The sequence below is a fragment of the Balearica regulorum genome, chromosome 18, assembly GCF_011004875.1.
Source record: "Balearica regulorum gibbericeps isolate bBalReg1 chromosome 18, bBalReg1.pri, whole genome shotgun sequence".
In the NCBI taxonomy this organism is placed as follows: domain Eukaryota; kingdom Metazoa; phylum Chordata; class Aves; order Gruiformes; family Gruidae; genus Balearica; species Balearica regulorum.
In genome coordinates this window covers 8070587-8098443 of record NC_046201.1, presented here as the reverse complement: position 1 = coordinate 8098443, position 27857 = coordinate 8070587, and the positions used below count along the sequence as shown (strand labels likewise).

Here is a 27857-nt window from a genome sequence, read left to right as displayed (position 1 = left end):
CCTCCAACCCCTTATAGCTGCAGGACTTCTCCAGCTAGGAGAAATGCTTGGAGAGTCACTTTCATCTTCAGCTTGCTCTGCTCACTGAAGGACAAAGGGCTTTACGAGAAGCCTTTTACACAACAGAAGTATTTTTCAGCTGTTGCCTGCTGGCTTCTATTTTACCTTCCTATTAAAAATTCTGTTTCGTCAGCCGCTTAAGTGGGGGTACTATGTCTCCAGAGTTCAGTCCTTATAGAGTTCAGCTGCTCTCTGGGTAAACTTCTCAGAAATGCTTTGTTTCTCTTCTAAATCGGGGGCTCCGGAAAGAGCAATAAGGCATGGGGTTGCGTGACAAAGTGCTTTGTCACAACATGGGTATTTCTAACCAAATCAGTTTTGCTTCTATGTAAGGCAGCAAAAGCGCGGAGAAGGAGAAGGGGAATAAGGGTAAGTTCATCTTCAGAGATCTTCTCTCTTTCTTTCATGTCACTGTAGCACTGCTGAAGGGGGAGAACGTAACATGCTTCAGCTAAGACCTCACAGGCCACAGCAAGCGAAGAGAAGTTCCTGAAGGGGAAGATGCAAGCAGCTAGCTGTGCATCATGGCTTGCATTGAGCACCCTCAGATCTACCATATTCCCAGCCAACAGTGACAACCATTTCCTCAGGCTTTGCCAGTTACCTGGAGGCCACTCTTCCCATGTTAGATGTAAACCAATATCTGTCACGTCATAAGATATCTCTGTGTGATTATTTTATTGCAATCTCCTAAAGTGCAGATATGTTTCAGTTCAGTAGGATAGCTGTAGCAATAAAAATAAATTAAGCATTTTTGTACAACCCAGGCCCCTCTACTATAATACAAGTCCCACTTGAATACGCTTTCTCCACAGGCACAGAGCCATCAGTTAAGTATGACAGCTGCATGGACAGGACATGACTGATGACTTCGTAGTAGAGGGAAACATACGCCTATAATTATGTCAGTAAGAAATTAATTAACAATAAACTTTCTTACCATTGCAGCTCAATCTGTGCCCCAACATATGTGTTAATTGTATATTAACACTGATCTGCTTTGCAATTAAGATGTTTTCTATAAGCTCCTGAGTTCACAAATCCTGCTACAGGGCCTCTTGCATATCAATAGAGAAAAAAAGCTGGCCTGTGGAAAACACCAGCAGGCAGTGCAGTCATTTCATAGCCTCAGCTTTGCATTGTGGATACACAAATCTCTAGCAAGCATCAGTCTTTCCTCATGTTAATTAATTCAAAAAAGAAAAGAATAGTCCCACACTGCACAGCTTGAAGGCAATTGCTTGCATCTGTTCAGCAGCTCTGAGTTGGAACAGGCTATGAAAAAGCAATGGTGTGGAAAGGGTTGTGTGGTTTGTTTTGCCAGTGCATGTATCGCTTTGAGGAAGAGTACTTGGGGACTGAACAGCAAGTCACAAGGGTGATATTTTGGTCCGGCCCAGTCCATCAACAAACACTGTGGTGGCAGTCTTACAAAGCAGCTGTCTGAGGTCATGGATGTCTTTTGGAAGAGTCCTCTCCAGAAGACAGGGCAGGGAGCACTGAACAAGCTCAGAGAAAGGAAAACAGTGCTGTTTTGCTTGGTCATTCTCCTCCTCTTAGGTTTTAGTGGTGCATTCTGTTTTATCCAGGATGACAACAATCGTGTGATACATTTCTTTAGCCTGTCAAAACACAAATCAGTATCAGTCATTCTCTGCCCCAGAAATGGCTTCTTCTCATAATTAAGTAGTCCCATAAATCACTTTCCATAACTAAATATGAGGTAAGTGCTGGGAAAAAGCTGCACTTTGGGGCCTAGGAAATGCAGTGTCCCCATCCACCTCTGGGACAGAAGAGAGCAGTAGAACTGCCTCTTAGCAGAGGCTCAGCTAGGCAGTGGAAGGCAATTTCTGAATTGCCAGGAGGAAGCTGTAGGTCTGGGCTGATCTCACCTGTGACAGTTCAAGCCACATAGTCTTGGGGTTGGCAGCCGAGCCATAGTTCAGTTCTATGCCGGGAAGCCCACCATCAGAGACAGGCCGCAGGGTTTGCATCTTCTGCAGCTCTTTCAATGGAATGATGCAGGAGACCGCCTGTGTAAGAAGAAAAGCCACAAAACACTCTATGGTGCAGTCCTTACAAATAAACCCATCTGATTCTCACCAAGGAGGATTCACCACAAGAGCCTATTGAAAGCTGAGACAAGGACTGGGGCACAGGGCAGCATGTACAGAATACAGGGCAGGCGCCTGCTGCCAGCATGTCCCTAGAACTGCAAGATTGGGACAACCAGGAATGTGACCTACTCTTAGTTTTATTGTGGATCATGCTTGTTAGCACGATCACTGGACTTAGAACTAAGAGCACGTGTCAGTACTAACTGTTCTACCACTCTTGTCACTTGCTTTGGGCTAGGGCTGTTATTAGAGTGGCTGTGATGCAGGTAAATAGTCTCTTCCTGCACAAATTCTTCTAAAAGTCAAAGTTAACCTCTGACAGACATCAGGGCTCTGGACTCTAGGGAGTAATTGTCTGGCATACCAGGGTGGTGCCATCCACCACTATGATCTCTTCATTATTCACGCCAAAGAAACAGGGCACAGGGATTGTGTCATCGCTGATTCTCTCAACAAAGTAGATGATGTAGCCAAAGAAAGGGAATTTCATCACATGCTCTGTAAGAAAGCAAAAGGTAGCTTTTAGGCAGAACCTTCCAGCCAGCAATCTCCTGCACCAACTTAAGGTAGTGAAAAGCTGCATATGTTCCCAAGCTTTTCTACATTAAAAAGTAAGATTGACAACTTCTCCCTCCCAGGCTGCCGATTCTCAGCAACCTGAATAGATGTCCTGGTTTTTTTTCCAACCAGAAAAACAGACATGCAGCCAGAATATCAATTAAAACACAACTTGTACAGAGCTCTGAAAATCTACTGCAGACTACTACAAAAGTGGTGGGACTTCTACTGTGATCACCATGTTTGGGAACAAGTGCCAATCTGCAGGGGGAGGCTGTTGGGGAGTCATATGTCATGGCCAATTCCGGGCTCCAAGGATCCTTGCCAACCTCATAAACTGTCCCAAAAGTGAATTCAGAGGAGCTTCCATCCTGCTTAGGATAGATGACTCAAGCAGATCGGGATGTCTCCTCACCCATGAACTGGATTTTTGCATCCACTGGCTGGAGGGGCTGTCTGGTTCTCAGCAGCATGCCAACATGGTTCTCCAGAGCCTGGGGACTGATGTAGGACTGCAGGGTCTTTGGTGTGTACTCCTTCAGCTCTTCCCTGTGCCAACAAGCAGATAGTAACTCACCCCCTGCCCAGCTAAAAAGTGAAAGATTAACTAGGAGGATTAGGAGGAAGGAGGGGATCTGGCAACAATTTTCAATCACATGGCTGAGGGCAAGGGTGGAAGGAGAGGGGAAGAACACAACAGGTTGTATCTGAATTGGATAACATGGAAGGAAACATCAGAGACAGACACCATTTTCCACAGAGAAGGCAGCTGTGCAGTGACTAGCGCACTGAGAGAAATCCCTCCTTTCTGGAGACAACAGGAGCTCTTCAAGCAAGGAGTGTAGCATGGAAGTAAAGCCATGGGGTGTTTTTTTCACAGGCAGTCTCAGCTGAAAACAACCTTGCTCTAACTCTGTCATGCTCCTGTGCCTCCAAAGTGCTACACAGAGCAGACTGCCCCATGCCCAGCAGGGTTACACCATTACCCACTGCTGCTGGTGGTGTCAGGGGATCTGATGGAGACATCACCTCCACTCTGAGTCAAAGTGCATAAGGATATGGGAAGGACGGGGTGTGAAAATACAGCGCAGAGCTGCAGGACAGAAACTTTCCAGTACCCAGAGATATTTTCATTCCCATTAGGCATCCCACTACAGATTTCAGGTGCCCAGGGTTGAAAACTCTGGCACTTATGAGAAAGAGCAAAGGAGCATTCATGCCAACTATAAGCCTATGCACTTTGTTCTTGGTATTACAAACACATGGCAGTCAAAAGAAATGTCCATGGCACCCTCATGACCCTCAGTTCGTGAGGAGTCACAAAACGAAATGTGGGCCAGAGACAGTCAGCATTAAGAGTGTGAACAGGAGGTCAACTTTCTTGATTACGGGCAGGAGTCAATCACTAAGTGACATTAATTAGTTGCTCATGTTCTCCAGAACTGTCCATTCCTTAATTATCCAGAGAGTACTTTCAGGCACCTACCTCTAACCCCTGTGGTGCCAACAGCCGTTAGAGACCCACCATGAGACAGACATACCTGGAGGGAGCAGAGTTCTGCTGCTTTGTTTTGGCCCAGTGCTGGAATGTTGCCAAAATGCCCACCTGCATCTCCATATCTTTACTACGGCTTAGCAGTATCCTCCCATTGAGGTAATCCCACAGCATCTGAGAAACAGCAAAGCAAAGAGGCCTTTGTTAAACCTTGCACAAGGTACATGCAGATCTGGCTAGGGCCAGGCTGCAGAGACTCACACCTTGCCTTACTGATAGATTACATATCCAGCTCAAGCTGATAACAAGAAAGCAAAGGCTTTCTGGGCTCAGGAAGAGCATGCACAACTGCACAATCCATGTCTGGAACAGTACAGCTCATAGGCTAGGGCCATAGGTGCACTGCCTTCCATGCATCCATAGCTTCAGTTATTAGTCCTTCCCAAAAACAGCAAACAAAGCCATCAGCCCTCCCGCATCTTGAGCCCCCTTGGGATGTTCCCATTGGCCTGTACACTAACTCTGCCCCTACTAGGGAGGTTCCTGGTGCACACATTGTCTTCGTTGCTTACCTGTCCATAATGGACATCAGTATAAATTTTGTTCTCAAAGTGCAGAGGTGTCCTCCAGATGAGCCTGCGTAAAGTCACAGTGACCAACTTGTCCTCCAGCAGGTAATCATGAAGATACTCTTCTGATTTTATTGGCCTCACCATTTTATCTATATGTTTACGCAGAGAGAGGGTCATCACTCTTGGTGCTGAGACAGTGGACTGGGCTCCACAGCCTGGGACAGGAGCCTTCCTGCACACCTCTGCCACCCTGCCCTTACAACTCCCAGCATCCACCATTCCAAAGGGACACAGACACACACCTCTCAGGAACAAGCAACAGAGCCCCTGAGAAGGCACAATCCTCAACCCTAGTAACAGAGGGAAACTGCTAAAGGGGAACATCCCCAGAGCCAGCAAGGGTGGGGGAACTATTCGAAACAATAGTCATGGTACTCCCTGTTGGAGAAACTGCTTTAAGAAAGAATCTAGATGCTAGTCTCTACTTGCCGATATTATTGCTGTCACTCCTGATGGCAAAAAGAACAAATTCCTGTATCTCTTCCTGTTCACCTGCCCCCATCTGCTCACAGATCTCCTGCAAGAGCTCCTTGGCCACCTGAAGCGAAGAAAGCAGCAAATAAGTAACATGGCCACACAAGCCCAAAGCAGCCCCAGAGCAGTTAGACATACTGGGCTTGTTAGAGGACAGCAGTATGGCTCTGGCCATTGCGCAAAACAGAAGCTGGGTGAAGCATCCCAGTGTTGTGCAGGCCCTGCAGAGATACGCTGCTACAAGGATTCCTCGGAAGTGAGTGGGAAACTGTCACAGCACTGTGGGAAGCACAGATCAAGTCCAAGGTTTTGACGGATAAGGGAGTTCCCTGGTGTGGCTTAGAGCCCAAATCAATGAAGAAATTCAAAGCAGAAAACTCACAGTGAATGTCTTTATCCTGGTGAGGTATTCTACGCCTCCAGGCATCAGGATCACTAGCTGGCGGGCACTGCGCCCCTTCTGCAAAGAACAGTCTTTAGGCAACAAGATATTCAGGATCCCATCAACTCCACAATTCTTCCTTCTTCTTCCTTCCTCCTCCTCTTCGCATTCCACTACTTTCCCATAGTACCTGCCTCTTCCTTGCCCATATCCCTGCCTACTCCATGGCATTGCATTTCCCGATTCCCTTACAGACACATGCTCATTTCCTCTCTTGGAACACTAACCACCTCTGCAACACCGCACATGGCACCTCCTGGCAAAGCCTCTGCCCTCCCTCTCTTCCCAGCATCCCCACTCCTCTGCCCCTCAATACCAGCAATGCCTCTATCTCCACAGGGAAAGGAAGGTGGCGACGGCCCCCATACATGACATTTTTCCGCAGGTTGCTCTGACAGATCTTGGCTATATCTGCAGAAAAAGGAAAAAACTTCATGTGCTGAGCCAAACAGAGGACTTTGCATTGTCTCCTATGGCATTGGGTCATCCTGGCTGTGTTGAATTTAACTCAAAGCCGCTGCTAGGAGAGGAAAGAGACTTGACCTCATCTCCCACTCTGCCAGGACATATCCAAATCACAAAGGATTGGTCCCAGACAGTGTCCAGGGCAGTAGAAGTCCAGAGGAATGACAGGATGGGAGAACTTGAACCCTCTTCTCTGGCAGAATTCCAACCCGAATACCTCACAGCTGATGACTCTGGAAGACCACAGCCTGCCTTTCCCCCCCAAGGTCTAGCTGTCAAATTGGGCCTAAGCCACAAGGCTAAGCTAAGCCTCAGAGACACAATTTCACCTTGCCTGAGTGAAGATGCAATGGGAAATGACCTCTGCAAACAGAAGGACTAGAGACACAAAGCAGACTTTTGCCTGTAGGCTCAGCTCCCGCATTCTCTTGCCTAACAGGAAAAGGGAGATTTTCCCATTGGACCATGTCCCCACCTGGACCCTGTCTTCTTTCCTTGACCACTGGGCCTTAGTAACAAGAGGGCAGCCATTTATTTTACAGGACATAGAAACAGTCATACCTTGGTGGGTGCTGGATGGATCACTGCTGGCTAGCTGCAGAAACTTGGTGGCATAGGGCATCAGAATGTTAGAAGGGAGGAAGTACCCAGTTAGCAGGTTTAGGAGCAACCAACCACGCAGCACACTCTCCCTGCGAGACAGAAAAAAACTATGGGCACCTTGGAACAAGACAATTCCTGCTCCAAGCAGCTCACAGTGAACCTCTGCCCTTCTGAACACCAATGGCCGGTGGCAGAAAATGAGGTGGTGGCCCTTGGTCAGAGATTTCTTATGCTGAGGAAGGGACTGATTCAGATATTCTAACAGAAAACAAAGAAAGTGAACAGTCAAGGCCACTCTGATGCCACTGCTGGCATATTGCAGGACAGTGTGGGATCAAGCCAGTCCTAGGTGTTGTAGCAATTCTCCAGGGCTGTGAAGAGGAAATCAGGGCTCTGAGCATCACCACTACCGGGAGCTACTAGGAATGTTTGTTTATCAGTGCCCAGATATATCAACAGCCAGAGATACAAGGATAAACATCCATTGAAGTGAAAAAACCAAATTCAATCACGGGCTAAATTTCCTGAGTGCTCAGCAAAAGCCCCAGCAATTGAGCAGCTGGGAACAGTACGTCATTGGTGGGCAGCCTCTCCCCAGCCTGCTGTCTATGCAGCAAGACAGACGGTTCTCCTCCTGCTGCACACGCACAGGAGCTGACAGTGCTGGTACTCACTGGTTAGGGTTCTGGGTGACCTGTTTGATGACCTGGCAGTAGACCTCATCATGCAAACTCTCCTTCTCCTTGCACAGCTGCTCAGAGAGGAGAAGACAACATCAGAGAGGGGATGAGAGCATCAGAGAGGCCACAGGCCAACTGTGTGCCCTTCCTCTCCCAGCTTCAGAGCTCTGCCAATGTGACTTAAAGCTTGGACTTTGCAGCCTCTGGTCTCTAGTACTATCTAGGCCCAAATAAGAAGACACAGGTTGTGTTCTCATCCAGACAGCGATGTCCAGGGAAACCGTTTACATGCAACCCCTCCCCTCTATGTTTTTTAATCAGCCTCTCTGTTTCAGCTCCTTTTCTTACATAGGAAGTTGCATTACGGGTCTCCCTGCTCTCTCCCTTCCCAGCAAGGTCTTGGGCCTTCATTCCCATTGATGCTTCAGCAGCTTGCCCAGGAGAAGGTCACAAACCTGAAGGATTTCATAGATGCATTCAACCTCATTCTGGTTCTTGAGTTTTGATTGATCTCCCATGAACCTCATCAGAGCTGCAAAGCAAAGGCTAGCATTTAGGTCTAAGCAGAGGTGATCCTGCCACGGGGAAGGTAGTAGACTAGAAAATATCCTGAAAGCTTTTCTGCTCCACAGGCTATTACTAGGCTAGCATTGGATGTGTGTACTGGTTGGGGCGTCAGCACAGGCAGTGTGTGTTCTTGGATACTTTGCACTCAAAGCAAAGTACATTTTGCTGGACACTTTCAGCAAGGCCACAGGTGGTTATTAACTGCAGAAGTGCCTTAGGAGAGGCCCTCCTCAAAGAGTTTTCATTCCTGCTCTGGGTCCGATCATGCCTATGTGTGGCCACCAAGGCCACGCTCCAGCCTCTGCATGTTGTGTCCTAGGGAAGTACTTACTCTTGAAGTTCTTTGTAGCAAGCTCATTCAGCTCACTGTCAGAGTACCAGAGCAAAGACTCCTGGATTGGGACCTGCAGGGCCAGAATACAAGGGTAAGCTGGGGAGGCAGATCGCACAGAGCTGTGCTGCAGGCTTCCCAAAAGACACAAGCTCTCAGTATCTTGCAGGCAGCACTGAAGAGTTGAGGGCATCTAACACTTCTCCAGAGAATGCAGCCAAGGATCTGCCCTCTGTGTTTTTGCCATGTGGGGACAAAGCTAGAGGCAATGCTGGAGCTGGGATTCTGGCTGTAGCCATGGGGACTGGACTCACCTTGGTGTGCTGGACCAGGTTAGCTGCATTCTTCTTTTCAGCAGACATCCCCTTCAGTCCCTGCCTAGACAGACAAGAGAGAACATGCAATTTGAGAAATATCCCCCAAAATGGCTTGGTATAGGTCAGACTACACAGGTCCTGTGTATGCCTGTTCAGGAAGGACCACAGCCTACTCACACAGACTGAGCTTCTCGGAAGTAGGCTGTGGCGAAGTCCATCATGGTGTAATGATCACCAGCAGGGACTGACAAGATGCTGTCAGGTTCTGATATCAGGCTGGGAACAGAACTCTGCAGGGACAGACACAAAATCCACCCTGAAAAGTCAGCTGAGCAACTGCAGTGTGTATTCTCCTCACCAGCCAGACCTGGGAAAGCCTCATCTGTGTGTGGTGCCTCCCCCCCTCACTATGATTGTGTTTGAGTGTCTCCATCTGCAGGAGGATGGATTAAGCATCTTCCCTCTAGCCTCAGGGATCAGGGGATCAGACACTACCAGAGCCATGGACCCACCCTGGTAGCTCCCACAGAACCTGGCCATGTCCCCTAGCAGTTCCCCAAGGACAATTCACCTCCCTGCTGGTGTTCCTGCTCTCCGGGGAGGCTTTCATGCTCTTCCGCAGCCCTCCATGTCTGTCCATGCCGGTGCTGAGGTAATCAGGGGCTGCAGCCAATTGCACCAGGTTGATGGGGAAAATACCACAGCGGCCACCAGTGGAGCCAAACTGCCAGCCTGCAGAAACAGGGGAGAAAGAGTCAGGAACCATGGCAGCTACGAAGAGAAATGAGCAGTGAGGCATCCTACTGGCAAAGGAGAGCACCAGACTGACCAGGGTTTCCTGCATCCGAAGATGACATCCCCTATAACTATGGCAGCAGGAACGTGATGGGTTGCGGTCAGAGAATGGCAGAGCTGAAGGCTGACTATGCCATCCCTTAACAGTCTGCTTTCCTCTGCTTTACTCAACAACAGCATGTAGAGCTTCTGGGCACCCTAGGCCCAGCAGACCCTTGAAGCCAGTCCCCACCTTTCCTGCCAATCTCGACAAACCCTCACCTGGCTCCACGCCTTGCATGGGCAGTAACTCAATGAGGTCACCCTTCTTGAAGCTAAGAAGGCTCTTGTCATCCGTGATGTAGCTGCGCAGAGCAATGACGTAGTTGGTATCCTGGGGAAAAAGTGATGGGGAGGTCAAATCTCATCCCCAGGATGTGAAGGACTCAGACCATGTCAGACCACGGACCCTCTCAGGTCCATGTTCCCTACTGCACTACAGTCACTCCCTCACCTGCCTCAGCTCCTGGATGAAGAGTTCCACCATGGCCTTGATGCACGGAGCCTTTGGAGAGTGCAGGAAGAGCTGCTCTGTCTTCAGAGAGAACTCCAGGGCATTTCTGCCCTTCAGTTCCACTGATAGCACATCTGCAAAGCTGAGAACACAGCCAGCATGCTCAGGCTCCTTCTGCCAGAGACAGGGATGCAGATCACGGGGATGGGAGCTCATTCCAAGGACTGAGAATGCAGACAGGCCTCAACATGCTCCAGAGGGTGGCCTTTCACCAGCACTGGATTACAACAGTAATAGCACCATAGGCTCCTCATGGCTTTCACCGTATCACTCTGAGGACCTCCCTTGTGATGACAGGCATGGAGCTGACTCACACCTAACACTCACTTATTGACTTATTGTAAGCAAAGGACAATGTAGGAAGGAAAGGGAAAAGCCAAATTCATTAGAAGGAGGGCCAGTGAGTCACAACTGGCCTAGGACAGAGCACAGCACAACCTAGGGAATTTTCCTAGAGAGCACAGCACAACCAGGGAATTTTCAGCTCCCCCCATTGCCTCCTAACACTCTGAAAGCATCCTGCAAGGGACAAATTATCATCCTGCAGCAACCAATGCCCTTTTGCTCACCTGTAGCTGTGAAGAATCTTCAGGTGCTCAGGATTATAGCCAGCTGCTTTCACCACCTTCAGCAGCCTCATGCCTCGGTGAGAAACACCCAGGATCTGGACATCACTTCCATTTTCGCCCTATAAGGGAAGTGCAGCAGAGAGCATCAAAGGCTCCATCCTACCCGGATAAGATGCAGCAGGGGAAGAAGATGCTACCACATGTACCATGAAGGAGGCTCTGGGTTGACAGAAGTGTCAAATCCAGCAACTTTTTCACAGAAGCTTAGAAAATGGAGAGAGCAAGTAAAGGAAGACAGAGGAGCAGGACTCTGAGGGTGCAGAGAGGCAAATGGGAGAACTATGGGGACAAGGACTCAAGTGACAGCTGCCAAGTAGGCAGCCTGCACAAACAGGGAAATGATTAGGGCATCAGAGTGATGCAAACATACAAATAAGGAGAAAAGTACAGAAGGCAAAGAATAATGAGTGGCCAGGCAGGGGGAGAGACAGCCAGGACAGAAAGAGATCCCTGGTGAACTAGAGCCACGCAGCTAAAGCAAGCCCAGGGTCTGGTGAGAAGATTAAGACTCACATGAACTGGGAAAAGGCGGGAGAAATAGTTAGCCCAGTTATCCCGAGCAGCCAATACAATCCTCTTCTTTATCCCGTCCTCCTGAATGGACTGGACATTGTTGCCAACCCGGAACTCCACTAGCAGGGATACAAAGCAGATACTTTCTTAGTAAGACAAAGATGGCCAAGTCTCCCTCTGCCCAGGGACTCATTCCCACCAGTCCCACTCAATGATTACAGTGCAGCAAACAGCTGCAGAGACGAAAGGATACCACAGACTTCCACACACCAGTCTACTACTAGTAGATTTCATGTAGCTCCTGTGAAAGACAACAGTTGGATTTTGAAATAACTCAGAATACTATCCTTGGGCCTCAGTTTCCTCTCCGCACAATAAACATATCAGAATTAAGTTTTTTTGACTCAAAGAAACTTCAGAGCCATTTTCTGGCCATTTGGAGTAAACAAACACTCCTACACTGCTCTACACAGCACACACAAATGTGCTTTCTTGCTGCTGTGACAAACATTTCTCCTCTGCCCTAAGTCCTGCCTGAAAGGGCTTGGAGGCCAGTTTCTCATTTCAAACCAAAAACTGGGATGGGCACAGGGAGGAAGGTATGATGGGGCTGTTAATTACACAGCAGGTCTTTCATCTTGCGCTTCTCCTCCCTGGAGATCCGAAGGCAGGAATCGGAGAAGGTGTCACGCATGATCTGCAGAGGAAGGAAACAGAGGCTTCCGTTGAAAAGGCCACATCTGATTGTGTTGGAGCATCTGAGGCTGTTAAATAGACTTGAGTTTCAGAGAGGAGTTTGCAGGGGATTGACTGGATGGTCCTGGAGAAGACACTAACACCTCTAGGGATGCAGAAGTGAAGGCAACTTATGCAATGTAATTATGGAGTGTTTCGTCCCCAAACATAGAGACAACAGGCCTTGAGTTATACACCACTACATACCTGTTCACACAGCAAGTTCAGACAATAAGGGTTACTGAAATTTTCTTTGGGGTAAAACACCTGCAAGAGGAGGATAAAAACAATAACAATGTTACAGATATTGCAGAAATAGCTCCCCAGGGATGTTTTGTAATCCATATGCCCTACCGCCAGAGAGGGGTGAGTCCATCTCCAAGGACAGGCAGGGAAAAGACACTGCGAATGTGAACAGAAGGACCAGGAGCAAAGGACCAAAAGTGGTGAGACCATGGGATGAACCATGGTCAGTTCAGTTGCTCTCCAATACTTGATTTTAAACACATTTGTACTATTTTAGCAGGAAAGCACTAGGTAACAACAAATTGTCTTTATTTGTAAATTTCTCAGTGCTTTACAGAGGAAGGAAAGGACAGGTAGGGAAATGGAGACACCAGAGTCAGTAAGGCAGAGTAGGGCCCACATCCCTTGTGAGATGATCCCCTGGCTCTGTGTCATGGGACCTCCTCCCAGATCTGTCTCTGTGCTCTTATATCACACCAGGTGCCTATGACAAAAATAATTTTAACCAAATGTGGGATAAGTTCCTTCACCCTATAGCCAGCCCTCAGCTAATGAGCTGTACCTCTTTGCGCAGGAAGATTTTCCAGGCAGGCTTGACATAGGAAAAGCTGACACTGGCAGTGAGCTTGTACAGCTGGGTCTTGATACCTTCATCTTCAGCTACTGTTACAGTAGAGTCTATGCAGAGAGAAAGAGCAGTGAAGATGGGATTTGCTGAATACAGGATGACATTCCCACCTGCCAAAGACCTACCAAGAAAAGGGGACAGTGCCACATGCCTGACTGGAGATTACTGTCAGGAACCCTCTTGAAGGTCAGTGATCAGCTAACGTGAATGCACCAGTCATCATACGAGAACCAGCATTTCTGATAGCATTTATACTTGCTGTATTAGCCACAAAGTTCAGTGCTCCTAATATAATACTCCAGAGATAGGAAGCACACAGTATCCCAGGCAAAATACTACTCCTGTGCTTAAGGTTGAAGGCAAGTTTCACTTTATGTCGTTATAAAAAGGCTGCTAAAGGTTTCAAAGGGACATAAAAGTTCTCCCCTGAGCTTGCAGATTGCAAGGTTCTGGCACAAGTACCCAGTACTTGCACTGGGTTTTCTCTCTGCAGGAGATCTATGAAAGACAGGGTTAGTTTGAAGGCAATCATTCAAAGGCATTGCTTTATGAGGTAGGACTGTCTTCATTTAAGCACTCCCACCTTTCAAAACTTCAGAGTTCATAGACAAGAAATGTAGTAGATCCCACAGTTCAGCTGTTTCTATATCCCTATTCAAAAGCACTTAGGGATTTTTCAGGCTAATCCAGTTACTTTGATTTACTTTCACAGGACTTCCTAAAGGAACATTTTTTGAGAGAGGGGGAATGAAACAGGGAAATTCTTTTATACCAGGGAAGCTGCTGCAGGATGGAGCCCTTCAGTAATGTATTTGGCTGACTGTTCCTTGGATGTTATAAAATATGATGCTATGAGAGTTTTAAACAGCTTGAAATACATTGGTACATGTGTCCAAAATAGCAGCAAAGTATAAAATTGACTACGGCTCCAGGCCCCCACTGAAATTCAGAGGCAAAACCTAAGACTGAATAACACTTCCAAACTACTGCTGAGAAGCATTAGCTATGCCATTTTTTAGGTGGGCAGCATGCAGACGCTCTTTACGTGGCAAATGTCCAAGGTCTCCCAGGTTCTTACTCTCCCCCTGAGAAACATTCCCTCATTCCTCAGCCTGTCTCTAAGGACCCTCCAGAGGCTCCAGAAGGTAAAACACTCAGCTTCCCATTCCTCCCTGGTTTAAAGTCTATCCATTGCACTGCAGCTTTGATAAAGTAATTATGCTTCAGGTAGGCAATAAAACATATTATGGACTGGACCTTGATAAAGCTCTAGCCCAAAGGTCCTTTCTGGTTTTAGCTGCTTTTTTCAGAGAAACCCAGCCCCCTCCTCCATCATTTGTGCCTGACACCCTGCACTGGGAAGAAAGGCAAGAGTTAGAGCTGGGAAGTGCCACGCTGAGTGCTGGGTCAGAGTGGAACTATGACAGTCTCTCTGATTTCACAGAGCACACTCACTCTTTGGCCAGCTGGCTGATGACAGAACACATGCTGTAACTCTCCTGGACCACTGGGCTGATTCTGACCCCATCTCCTCCCCACCCCGCACTAACAAATCCCACTTGTGTGAAGTCAATACTCACTCTTCCCTGTGGATTCCTGGCAGCCTTGGTTCCCAGGCAGGAGAGGCGAAGGCATTGGTGGGGGAGGAGGGGGAGCAGGAGGGGCCTGGGAACCTGGTGGAGTAGTCTCCTGGCTGAAGATGGACAGGAGAGGCAACTGCTTCTCCTTGATAGAGCTGGAAGCTGAGCCTGGCTTGGGCTTAAGAGGTGGAGGTGTTCTCTTCTCTGGTGGCAAGGGGGATGGCTGCAAGACAGCAAAACCATTTGACCCAGTCATTCTCTGCATTACTGTGCTCTGTCCTGACACTGCTGTTATAAATCATCCCTAGAACAGCAGTCCAACTCTAGAAGCAAGATCCAGGGATAGCAGGACCTTTAAATCAGTGCATGATCTACAAACAGATGAAGATCAAGCAAACCCAGGTGCAAAGAATCAAGTAATTGAAATTGAAGATCCTCTAGTAACCCAACAAGAAATCACCTGGCTGTTACTGCACTACCAGGTAGCTCCCAACCTGCTGGAGAATGGATATACAGGCCCTCTCTGCTAAGCTCTTAGGTGACCAGACAGCAAAAAACTCACTGATTTGGGAGATGGGAGGTTCATCATTCCCAGCTTGGCCAGAGCCTCATTTTTGGGGTCATTCTTCTTGATAAATGGCTTGGACAGTCTCCTGTAAGGAAATGGGGAACACAGTTACAGGAGCTGCAAAGGGGTTGTGGCCACAATGGAGCCATGTGGCAGTGCTGGGGTATAGTCCCACTCTTCTGCCTGCCTGCCCACCTGGGTGGACCACACTGTCTCACCTGACAGGCTCAATAGGCTGGGGCTCAGGGGCTGGCCTGCTTTGGTACATTTTGATGATGTTGCGGATCTCACGGCTGGGTGCAGGCCGTGACTCAGGGCCTGAAGGCTTCACTACAGGCGGCTCCCTCTTCGCTTTTGGTGTCTGCTGTTTTGGCTTTGGCTCAGGAGGTGGCACAGCAGGAGCAGGAGCTATTGGGGATGACAGCTTTAATCAACAGACCAACAAAGACACAGAGGAAATCCCTTTATCTCATTTGAAGCTTGCTCTCTTTCACCCCTAGGCTGATTGCCCAAGGCCTTCACTGCCTTGCTTTGGGATCTCACTTCCCAAAGCACAGGACTTCCTCTCCTCCTGATTCAGGCTCCTGGAAGAGCCAGATCCTTCCCTCCTCTGGTTATATCCTGGTCTGATGCTCCTGGAAAGTTCCTGCTTGTCAGCTTGCCTGGGTATCCACTGCACAGCATCTTACCTGCCTCTGATTTAGGGCTGGGCTTCTCTTCTTTCCTCTTCTCTTTCTCCTCTTCTTTCCTCTTCTCCTCTTCTTTCCTCTTCTCCTCTTCTTTCCTCTTCTCCTCTTCTTTCTCCTCCTCCTGCTCTGGCTCTGGATTTGCTGGAGGGGTCCAGGTTTTGGAAGGAGGCCTGACTTTTTTCACTCGGATCTGTTGCTCTCCTGCATAGAAAGGGGAGCCTGAGTTACTCAAACCCACAGTCAAAACCAAACACTAGTGGCATGGTTCCCACCCTTGCATCAGTCAACAGCAGCCTACGCTTTCTAGAGGCAAAGGAGAGTGTGGCAATCACAAACTCAAAGATTTCTAGAAAACTGGCAACACAACACCTGTAGTCAGCTGAGCAGGTGCCCAAAACTCCTGCTACACAGCACCAGCAGCTCCTGCAGGGATTAGCTGGGTTCCAGACAGGGAGACAAGAACACCTTGTTATGCCAGGGAGGCTACAGAAAGTGGTAGATGCCAAAGTGGTAGACACTCACCCATCTTCTGAAAATATTGTCTCTTCTGCTGGAAAGTTTCCCGAGGATAGTCATCATCTTCACTGTTGGAAAACTGGTCTTCCATATAGTCATAAACCTGCAAACAGTTCACAAGATAGAACTAGCCAGCAGATACCTCTGTAGTTCCCTTATGTTCAGAGGTGATCTTCCCTTGGCAAGTTCTGATTTACAACTTCTCCCCATCTGGGTGTGTCCAAAGAGATCAGTCTCTGACCCAAGGAAACATAAACCAAGTTCAGAGAAGGAGGAGTATGTTAGAGGGTGAAGACAGCTTGCTCGAAGATAAAGAATTCAGAGTGATGAATTTTCCTATGGAAAAATTCAGATCAGCTGGGAATTAATTGTCCAACACTGCAGCCAAACTTCCACAGAGCTAACACCATCAAGGTTTCATCCTGTGTCTTAAAGACTCAGCAAGCAGAGTTTGAAAGGCCTCAGTGTCATAGGTAAGCATAGCTCACTGCTCTCCTCTCTGCCAAACCACTGCCACACTGGAAGGGAAGCAGAGCAAATGCAAATCATGAAATTCAAACAAAATTCACCACCACTGTTTGCTTCTCATACCGTTTTTTCTGCCTTAGCTGGCGGTTCTGGAGCCTTTGGTGGTGGTGGAGCATTCTGGCTGCTAGGAGGCTTCTTGGGCTTTGGGGAAGTAGCTGGGAGTGGGGCTGAGGCTGGAGCCTGGGCTTGGGCTTGTGGTGGACTTGAGACTCTTGGTCTTGACTTCTCAAGAGACTGTTGCCACTGCTGCTGCTGCTGTTGCTGCTGCTGCTGGGAAATGCTCATGGCTTGAAGGGTCATCTGCTGGGCCTGGAGGAAGGAATTGCAATGCCCATGAGCTCTAGGCTACACAAAACCACCAGCCATCACTCGGGCTGTCCCATTCTTTCACTGGTAATCACAGAACATCTACACAGCGCACTGCAAATTTCCCAGTGTTATGGACAAGGCATGCCCAGGGAGTGTGCTCCCACCTGGCCAAGTACGCAGAGCTCCTAACAACGCCCCAAAGACTCAGCTACCAGTGAGATAGCCTGAGACCTTCATGCACTTTGTACAGATCTGCATCTGTAGCAAATCCCAGCTTAAAAACACATGGGAATTATAGCTGAGGCTTCTCTAGGCCTGGTCTTGTCCCTGTTACTCACTCACCTATGGTGCCTCGGTGTCCCCATGTACACAAAGGGGCAAAAAGGGGGTTCCCAGTTTTGCAGTCTTAAATAATCCCAACTTCATATAGCTAACCCCCAGGACACAAGCACAGAGTGTTACAGAGCAGGCCTAAGGCAGGAGGGGAGCATGGCTAACCTCTTCACAGCACGTACACCAGTGCATTGTTCTTCCCCAATCCCTGGGCCCCTCCCAGCCAGTCCCTTCCACTCACCATGAGCATTGCTTGCTGGTTGATAAAGGCTTGCTGTTGTGCTGCTAACTGATTGGGATCTACAGCTGGAACCAAAGGCTGGGGCATAACCATGGCTGTGGAAGACACACATGGCTGCAAACACCCACAGGCAATCAGTCGTTCCCCACAATGCCTGAGATCAGCACAGGCTGAGTGTTCACTGTGCACCCTGACATTCAAATGCACAGGCTCCATTACAACACCCACCCTTCCATCCTCTTCCTCTGTATAGTTACTGAAATACTGTGTTATTACCTGGCATAGGTGCAATCCCGCCAGCTGCTGGCATCATAGGCATGGCTGCTGGCATCCCCATCATCGAAGGCATGGGCTGGTAAACTGGTGCTTGAGTCATTCCAGAGAAGCCTAGAGGCAAAAGGCCACATGCACAGTGCTTTGGGGGAAATCCCAGATCAGAAAGCCGTGATCAATCCCCACAGAACACATCATATAGGCTGGGTACCTCTGGTTCTCTCCACATGTACCAACCATAGAGACATGTGAATGGTTTAGCTCTTCACACACAGCAGGACACTGCAAAACTCAGGTGGAAAAAGGAAATCAAATAGAAATGCATGGCCTGCCAGACTTTACAAAAGCAGAATCCAGGCCCTGCTTCTGCAGTGTAGCTTAGGACACCACCATCCTTTATGACTCAGCATATAAATAACTCCTGCCTATGTATGATTACAGAGGAGAGTTTCTCTTGAGGGATGGGCAAAGATTTCTGGGACTGCCACATCCATATTGGTCTCTTTGCAGCAGGTAGCAAGGGTGAATGAACAACGACCCCTGGCCTGGGTGGCATTGTGTATCATATGAAGGAACTGTGGCGACAAGTGACTCCCAGCAGTCAAGTCCCACATGAGGCCACAAAATGGAAATCCCACTGAGGGAAAAGCCAGCAGAGCAAGGGGCATGGAGATCAGTCTCAGCTAGAAGTGAGTCAGCACACAGCACAGTCTGCTGAATCATGATGCCCTCACCAGTGAGAATGGCACAGGGATGCCATGGAGAGATCTTCACATCCCTCACTGATATAAGTAGCCACATGAGTGACAAACTGGCCTCAGGCTAGTGATCTGTAATAGGGCTTGTGATGCCCCAGAGCCTCTACAATAGCCAAAAGTAGTCCTGGTCTCAGTCATGATCTGAACAGGACATTCCCCGCCTTTCTGAAACAGATGAATGTGTTCCTACACATGCAGATTTCTCAGTGCCATTAATATACTGGTGTTTGACTCCACTCGGCTGAAAATACCTGAGTCTTAGCTCCACAGAAATGAAGAAAAGTAAAGAAATCAAACACACAAACCAGAACCTCTGCAGGGTTCATACTTACTAACCCAAGGAATAGCTAGATATGATGGGAAAGTCTGTAAGGAAGCAATAATAAAGATTAAAACCCTCCTCTGAGAAAGGCAGGAACTATTTTGTGAAAGCACAAGGTGAATAGAAAGTGAATACAGGACTTAGGAGTATTGGGACCTAGGGAAGAGGTAGCCTGAGTCAGAAGCAAGCTACCTGTTGCCTTAACCCCAAGACCAACTTGAGAGAGAAATTAAAAGCAGAACAAAGGTGGTACCTTATCTAGTACCCTCCCCAAAGCATCTGTCTCCCAGCACCTAGGAGTGAGGAGTGCAACTTCTGATAATCTTCACTAAAGACCAATGCTCTTCATGAATCAGTTGAGCCCATGCAATAATTAGCATTTAAGGGACTCCCTGACTTGTGCTCACTGAAGCTTATGTAGCCCCACAGGTGTTCCCAGCTGACCCCATCCCCTTACAGACCTGTGGAAGGAAAGATTCCTCTCTGTGTGGGTCCAATCTTCCCACCTCCTTTCATGCGTCCATTCAGACTCTCCCTGTTCTCCATATCCTGCATCAAGAGAAAACAGAGTTATGTGAGCTCAGAGAGACAGACATCATGGAGGGAGAGCCATCTAAAGGCATATCTGAGCTGAGCGGAGGCAGAATAAATAGGTAGAGGCATGCTTGAGGGAGTCACAGGGACAGGAGAGCTGCAGAGAGAAAGTAATAGGGAACATCAAGGGACTTACTGGTACTCTGGAGCCTTGATGCAGCACAGTGCTGAAGAGGTCATCCACATAGTGATCCAAGCCTACAGGGGTCCTCAGGTCATCTCTGAATCTTGGATCTAAGAGCAGAGAGAAGTCTGGTGACAAAGCAGATAAGGAACATTCCCCTGTTTCCAGTCCCTGTTAGGCAGTCATGTTTTTGAGTGGAGCCCTTCCTTGCTCTACATCAAGAAGAATCACCTGTCTCCCCCTCTGCTCTGATTCCCTGGCTGGGGCCCATCTGGCCCTTCCCAGTGCCATCCACACTTCTGGGCAAGAGCTAACCTTGATGGAGATGATTGTATTCTGGAGGCAGGCTAGGTGGTGGGAAGGCAGGTGCCCGGATGCCTGGAGCAGGAGGGATCCTACTGAAGAGGAAAATCAGATGAAAACAGCACAGAATATGGAGAGAGAGAGAGATGAGCCCCTGGATGACAGGGCCACAAATGGTGGGGCAGGAGGATTAGGTGACTTACGAAGCCAGGTCAGAGTTCTGGAGGAAGCTTCTTTCCCTTTCAGAAGTGATGGGGTACTCATTTGAGGACTGAGAGGGGCTGTTGAGGTTGCTGGCCTCCTCCATCTCTCCAATGAGGTCCAGCACAAAGTCACAGCCCAGCAGGTCCTGCCATGTGTTGCCAGTAAACATGGAGATAGACCACCCTCGAGACTTCTTATCACAGCCCCTGGTAACAGGAAAAGGAAGGAGACAAAAGGTGTCCAGGTAGGCAGGGGAAAGAGAGAGAAAGGAAAACATTGCATTTAGTTTCTTCTTGCCTTGTCTATCCTGGCTTAAGTCCTTATGATTTAGGGTGTGAATCGACTATGAAGTGCCCAGGGTCAGGAGAAAACTAGAATCACTCAAGATTTGTCCTTTTCTTTTTTTTTCTTTCATCTTTTCTCCAAAGCTGCTCTGACAGATCACACCACTGATTCCTCTGTTCCTAAAGAAGGCCCACAGTTCATGCACACAGATGGAAGGGTGAAGGAGAGAGCATGAGCCAGAGTGGGTAAGGAGTGGCTGTTCCACATCTGACCATATAAATTCTAGCTTGCAGCCCTGACCAGTCTGAACCTTAGAACTAGTGACAGCCTCTTTCACACCCCCAGATCTTCTCCCATCCTCTTGGCAGTACCTTGCACTCAGGAGCCAGCCTGCATACTGTTCCCCAGTCATCCAGGACTCCACCTCAGCTGAGATGATCTCCTCTAGCACAGAAAAGAAAGTCAGTATACACAGCGTCCCTGGCAGGATCCAAAGCAACACAGTACACAGGCAGAGCCCAGCTGGAAAGTCTTACACACTCTTGAGGGGCGGGCACAGGACAACTGAAAGCACATGGGGGGCTCCACATGAACACATTTACATCCAAAATAACTTTGATGGCACAGATTGGTATTTCCAACCTGACCACTGAAAACCCTCACAATGTCCTGGTTTGCTTGGGCCACCACTCCACTCATCAAGGAACCGGAGCAGGGATGTTCTGCATTCAATTTGCAAAGCTTCTGAGCACTCAAGAGGCAGTATAAGTCAATATTTGATAAGAAAGAAAGGCAGAAAGTCCCTGTAACAAAGGCAGCAGTTACCGCTGCATGGGCTATGCAGTAATGGATAACAGGAAATCTAGACCCATAGACATGCACAACCAGAACAGCCCTCTGTTGAAATGGGCCCAAACCCATGAGAATCTCATCCCTCAGCCTGAGTAGCAAATCTCATCAGGCCCAGATTTTGGGAGCTTTGTGTCTAAATTCAGATGCTTGTATCCCTCATGGTTGTACCAGCCAGAAGCAATTGGTGTTCTGATCCCTCTTTACTAAGCTGAGGGCAGTATTTTCTGAATGCTGATTTCTGCACTGGAAAAGTCCTTAGGGACTAGAAGATAGCAGAAGGGCAAGAAGCATGAGTTACCATTAAAGGTATGAACATCCAGCACCATCTTCCCTCTCCTCTGGTTTGCAGTCCACTCCAGCTGAGTGGGAGGGTAGGCCCGAGAGAAGGTAGAGTCTATCTCTGTGTGCTGTGCTGCTGTCAAGATCTTGCGCTGGCAAACAGCATTGTAGCCCTCCATGCCATGATCTGACACAAACCTAGGAAAAGGCAACTGCCTTTAGCACACTGCTTATCTCTCTTAACCTTAATGAAAGTGTCTTGAAGTCTTTTCTCTTCCTTACTTCAGCAATGGCTTTTCCAGTGCTGGTGAAGGGGCAAAGCAGCTCAGCAAATTTGCCATCAGGACCCAAGCTCGCTGGCTATGCTCAGTGTCTGGATTCTTCCATGTCTGGGCAACCACCTGACTGAAGATTTCGTTGCGCAGAGCCACATTATTCAAACCTCTCCCAGCAATGTAGTTGCCCAGAAGTACCTCCTGCCAGTCATGGAGATTCTTGTCACCAATGAACCGCAAAATCTAGAAGCATCCAGGGGAAAAAAAAAAGAGAGATGTCTAGCTGTAACTCTTTGTCCCAAACTGTGTTGTAAGGTGACAGCCTGGGTTGTAGACACCAGAGTATTTGTGAGCCTAAGAAAAGTAGTCAACACTGAGATTGGGATCTGAACTCAGGCTTTGTGCACCACCTAAGTTCTGGGGAATTTGGGAGGCAGTGTTCATAAAGACTGGACCCTGACTAAAAGTCAGGATGACTTCAGTCTCTTCTTAGTTATGCCTCTGACTCAGAATTTGTTCTTGGGCAAAATACTTCTCCTTCTTTGGACAGAGCTCAGATACACAAGCAAGTTACCATAGGCTGTTTGTCATTGTGTCTGAGCCCACAGGCTGCCTAGCTGTAAAAATACATAAAAGAAATTGATGCTCAACTGATCTTTGTGAAAAGCTCAGAAAGCCAGACACAAGGAAGCACTAACAACTGAATGTTAAAAAGACTTTGGTGTAGTTAATATTATACCAAATAATATGAGATGTGGTATCTCAGCCAACTCACTTATGCAATGACTCAGTAATCACTATGTATTACAGCCTTTGCCAAAGAAATAGCTTTTTTTATTATTATCATCAATGGAGAAAAATTATCTTTGATCTTCAGGAAAAATAATAGTAGCCTGCTTAAACACAATCCTATTCACAAGATTTTATTGAAGCTTATGCTCTTCTATAATTGGGAACACTGAGACAAAAGAGACTGGTTTTAGGTATTACCTTTCCTAATGGGCTTATTTTAATTGCATGTAATTCTCAAAAGGATTGCTAGATCTACTTAGAGATTATCTGAAGTTTCATTCTGTTTTCAGAGAGTCAATGTTACCATTTTTAAGAAGAAATGTATGTCTCACATCCACAGAGATGAAATAACACCATCCCCCTTATGCAAACACTACAGAATTCAGGTGTGGTTCCGGTGTACTTTTCTTGATGAAGAAGTCCCTGCCTTTTTTCCAGCTTTTATATAACAGTTCACTGTCCCCTTTTGTGTACCGATGCAACTGTATGCCTGGGATACAATCAAAATATTTACTATAAACCACATCATGGAAAAGATCTGGGATTTATTACAGTTTTTTATGACTGACAGAAAAGAATAAGTACTTAAGATGACAGATTTCCCTTATGCTGCTATTGCTATTGAATCTGGAATATTGGGAAACTAAGGCTTAGCAGTCTAATTCCTACATGTCCTGCCAAATTCTGAGGCTACATCACCAGGCAATTCACTTTGATCCCATTGGTCTATGGCTGGTCTATGCCTCACCAAGAACACAGCAACGATAAGGGGCTGCATGTGATCTCTGCCAGACTGCTCCAGTTGCCTAGAAGGATCAATTTTTTCTGCTCTCCTAACACACCTTGTATTGTAATAACAGTAGCCACCACTAGCATCTTGTTGTACAAAGGAATAAAGCCATTGTCTTATGCCCACATGTTCTTCAACAAGGCCCTGATCAAGAAAGACATCTCTTACCAGTTTGTTGACCTCAAGCGCGCTCTCCTGGTATTCAGCATCCAGACGGGTTAAGGGGTGCTGTAGAGGCTGACCAGGGGCGGGGAAATCTGTCTTCTGCAAAGAAACAAAAGGACAGAAACAAAGTTTGTTCCTGGTGTTACTAGAACTAGTGTGTCTCCCCAGTGGGAAAGCAACAAAGAGATATAAAAAGAGTTCCCACCTGGAAGTGTGACTTAATGAAGGAGGAGAAAGGATAGCTGTTGATCGTGGGTGGGAGGGAAAGGTCATTTTTGACCTTGACTTCTGGAGGCAATGCCTCAGTTATCTGGTTGTCCTGTGCTCGGTACTGACCTGCAAAAGAGAGAGGTCTTGTGTTGTAGCAGTTGGAAAGGCAGCCAGAACACATCCGACTCACAGGGCAACACATGGCTAACAGGCATCTAACCTTGCCTGAGCACCTGTACCAGCCCCCTGGCTTCAGGGACACCCAGTCCACCCCTGCTGCCCCAAACCCCCAAGCAGACACATCCTCACTTCCTTGAGACCACAAGGCTGAACTTCAGGAGAGAGCTTTTACAACTCTGATCTTTTGGACTCTTAGCCCTGGATAACACCCAGCATCTGGAATTTCAATTCTGTCATGCAGAGTGTACAAGGCAGGAAACATTGAGCCTATGCAGAGATACCACTGACAACTGTTCAGTCAACGAGTAAATGAGAGGTCTTTGTGATGAAGCACTGGATGAAGGATTTATCGTAAATAATATAACACCAAAAATCTTCCTAAATTAAGAGATTTCTCAATGCAGCACAGCTTCAGTGCATTCCTCTATCTCCGAACCAATATGTCCCCTGATGCTCTCCTCCTCCTCCTCCTCCCTCTTTACATCCCATCAGCTTTCATTTTCAGCAGTTTCAGTGTGGTTCGTCCCCTGAGCTCCTCTAGGTAACATTGCTCGCTAGATCAGCTGGTAGTCCCTGGAGGAGTATGCCATGAAGTATGAGGTATTTGGGAATCCAGCACAGTCTGCTTCAATTCACAAGATTCTTCTGCCTGATTGTATCTTTTACTGTACTGTACAGAAGGCCAAAGACACAGCTGTCATTTTGTTATGTGCTATACCAACATAAAGAGGCAAATCCTGCCTCAACCTATTTGCAATTTAAATAAATACATTGTACAGAGTGTTACAGAGGAAACAAAATTGCAAATAATTTAATGTCAAGATCAGGTCAACAACTTGGGAAATTGTTTCAGTTAGTGGTATTTTGGTGATTTGAAAACAAAACAAAAAAGTTTCCATCCCAAGCAAAACGTTTGCTTTAATTGCTACATTGTTACATCCTTCAGTTGTTACATTGTTTCTACCCATTTCCATTTTAAAAGTGGTAATTACTTTTGAAGAAGTAATCTTTAATGAAAACAAAAAAAATATTTCTTTGAAAGTGCCAAAATTGTAGTTTTGACTTCTTCACCTTCAATTTCCTTGAAGATTTTTGAGTAGAAAAAAGATGGGTTTAAATTCTCACACCCCAGATACGCAGCTCTGCAAGAGACCTGGGCTCATTATACAATTTGCTGTCACATAGCTTTGACCAAAAAGGTTTGCACCATCACTGTCATCAGTTCTATCAGCACAGTTTAAAAGAAGAGCTGAAAAGGTAGCAAAGATACTGAATTTTAATCTAGTGTTCTGCCCTCTGACCCGAGTCACTTGTCCGCCCTGTCATGTTGGGAAACAATATACATGACACTGCTTGCCTTTATCATATTTACACTGCAATAATAATAAATCAAATACAACCCAGGTGACAGACAGCAGGTAGAACAAGCACATACTTAAACTGCTAGAAAACAAGGAAATAAACAGTAAAGTAAAACAGCGCTGGAAAGTGAGGGAAGAAGGGAGGATTTCTCACCTTCAGCTAACTGCAGGAGGGCAGCAAGCTCTGCCGGGATCTCCAGCAGCCCCACATCCTGTGGAGAGAGTGAGCAGTCAGTCACTGGGGTACCAGCACTGAAACAACATATAAACCCTGAGCTGTTCTGTTGAGAGTAGGGAAAATTGCCTTTGAAAAGCAAGCCAGAGCAAGGATTGAGTCCTACAAATAGGGAAGTATCATATTAACACAGATATATGACATGGGTCAGCAAAGGAGGGAAAGATGAGTAATTCCTAAAAAAAATCAACTGTCACAGGGGAAGTGACAGGAAAGTTGACTTTGACTCATCTCTCATTACTAACAAGTTTGGCATATTGCACAGAAGAGATTGCAGTTGAAGGGTAAGGGCCATTTCTTCCTGCTCCTTTTTCTGTCATTTTTATTTTTCAGTATCCAAGAGTGCTACAGCATAAACAAAGAGACCTGATTCTGATCTTTGGTGCACACCACTGTTTTGGAGGTTGCTAAGGAAGCTCAGATCTGCACCTGGGTAATTCAGATGAGAGTCTGGCCAAGAGCCTTGATTTTTCACTGGTTTGCACCTTGCGTGATGCATGCATTTGTGCAAGGTAGGAAGTAAATGGGCCAATGCAACACAGTGTATCAGCATCAATGTCTGCACATAATGTCAGTTCAGGGTATTTCAGACAGGACTACTCAGATTAAGGCACTATGAAACCAAGCCAAAGGCACAAAGCATGAGCTTTTGGGGTTTGTTTTTCGGTTTTTTGTTGGGGTTTTTTTTTGGTTTTTTGTTGTGGGGTTTTTTTTAAGATTTGCATAGTAAAGCCTCTACTCACCAGCATACTATTCTGACATCTCTCTCCACATAGACTCTCGGCAATGCTTAGAGATAAATTCACAGCTTTTTTGATCAGTTTGATTTTGCTCATAATAAGATACTTGACTTTAAATCTAGCTTTTCAGTGGTGTATTTCGGAAGTGGACTGTGAAATTCCACAGTCCTGAACCCACACCTGAGGAAGCAGGTGATATTGTGAGAGTACCTAGTGCTAAGTATTCCTGTTTTTATTACTGACAAATCTTTGCAAAATTGTGGATGATGTCCATTCAGATTTCCTCACTACACACATCATAGCAAATATATACCCCATCTAAACATACAAATAATGACATTAGTTAGCAGTGTTACTTACAGTAGTTGATACAGGTTAAATACCCTGCAGACTGTGTAGATAATGTGTTACAAAGCCTCTAATACCTCCCTTCCTCTACAACATCTTCCATAAATATATTTGTGCAGAACTGTCTCATTCCCACTCATCACAACAGAACATACTTATCAAAAATAGTCTTCCTCCCAGCTCCAAAGAACAGGGCCAGCGCTGTGAACATATACAGTACTCTGCCTCAGGACCACTTTATGATGCCTATGCCCAGAGGTTGGGAAACACTGAACTACTGAGAGGGTTATGTATTAGAAGGCTCTCTATACCAGGCTAAACTGCATTCTTGCTGCTAGGTCTCCAGCATACGTGTGGGCTCTGTACCCTCTCCAGATGTTTTGCTGTTTCCCAGCAAACCTGGGCTGAGGAGGCATAGAGGAGGGGGAAACACCCTGAGGGTCTGTCTTGTTTTATCTCAGACTCTCCCAGACTGTTTGACAACTTACCATTCCTTGGTTCGAACTGTCCTCTGTGTCACCACTGGCCAGGGACCTCCTTCTTCGTTTCCTTTCCTCTAACTCCTTCTGTTAGGAGATGAAAGGGGGATGGGGGGTGGGAAAAGATATATATGAAGTCCCTTCCAGCTGCTTCTGGGGGCAGACTCCATGGATAGGCAGGATCTGATGTTCTGCTCCAGCAGATAAAATCACAGAACAGCTGTGGGGCCTTCTTGGAACTCAACACAATGCATTAAGGAGGAGATGCCCAGGCAAAGCCCTTCACTTTGCTGAAACACCACCTGCCCCTCACAACACAGTTCAACACCAAGAGCCTTCACCACCAGCATTCCTATCACACCTGGCCTCCCTTGCCTGGCATTTGATGTGTCTCAGGAGAAACACACACAGAAGCTGTCAGAAATTTTCACCTGCCTCCTCCAGCATCAAAGAACATGGTAACACAGCCTGAACATGGACGGATGAACTTGTCCACAGAGAGGGACCCCTTTAGAGGGGGTGGGAGGGATACCAAAAACCAAACTCCCTTGCAGCTCTGCCCTTTCCCATCCATTCTATTGTTCCCCAGCCTCACCACTCACCTGACTCCCACTCCAAGATGGAAAAGGAGGGTCTCTCTCTCTCTCTCTCTCTCCCCTTTTGTCTATGTTGCAGAATGGTGTG

At 47.2% G+C, this 27857-nt stretch overlaps 1 protein-coding gene across 1 annotated transcript; it reads right to left on the bottom strand.

Moving 5' to 3' along the window:
• Positions 1-771: 771 nt before the first annotated feature.
• Positions 772-27857, bottom strand: MYO15B (myosin XVB). The gene is made up of 44 exons (XM_075771044.1): positions 27776-27857; positions 27183-27257; positions 25526-25583; positions 23826-23956; positions 23624-23719; positions 21881-22116; positions 21618-21796; positions 20839-20911; positions 20182-20388; positions 19991-20073; positions 19688-19785; positions 19419-19506; positions 17881-17991; positions 17605-17699; positions 16785-17030; positions 16200-16296; positions 15803-15878; positions 15678-15754; positions 15207-15396; positions 14983-15073; positions 14421-14643; positions 12775-12890; positions 12174-12233; positions 11853-11928; positions 11232-11350; positions 10659-10777; positions 10030-10171; positions 9798-9909; positions 9313-9473; positions 8919-9031; positions 8739-8802; positions 8425-8497; positions 7982-8058; positions 7521-7597; positions 6805-6935; positions 6095-6189; positions 5719-5796; positions 5292-5400; positions 4803-4951; positions 4277-4404; positions 3151-3284; positions 2542-2675; positions 1953-2093; positions 772-1682 (listed from the first exon to the last, which is right to left on the bottom strand). The coding sequence occupies exons 2-44, from the start codon at positions 27183-27185 to the stop codon at positions 1617-1619; spliced, it is 4932 nt and encodes a 1643-aa protein (XP_075627159.1). The 5' UTR covers positions 27186-27257; positions 27776-27857; the 3' UTR covers positions 772-1616.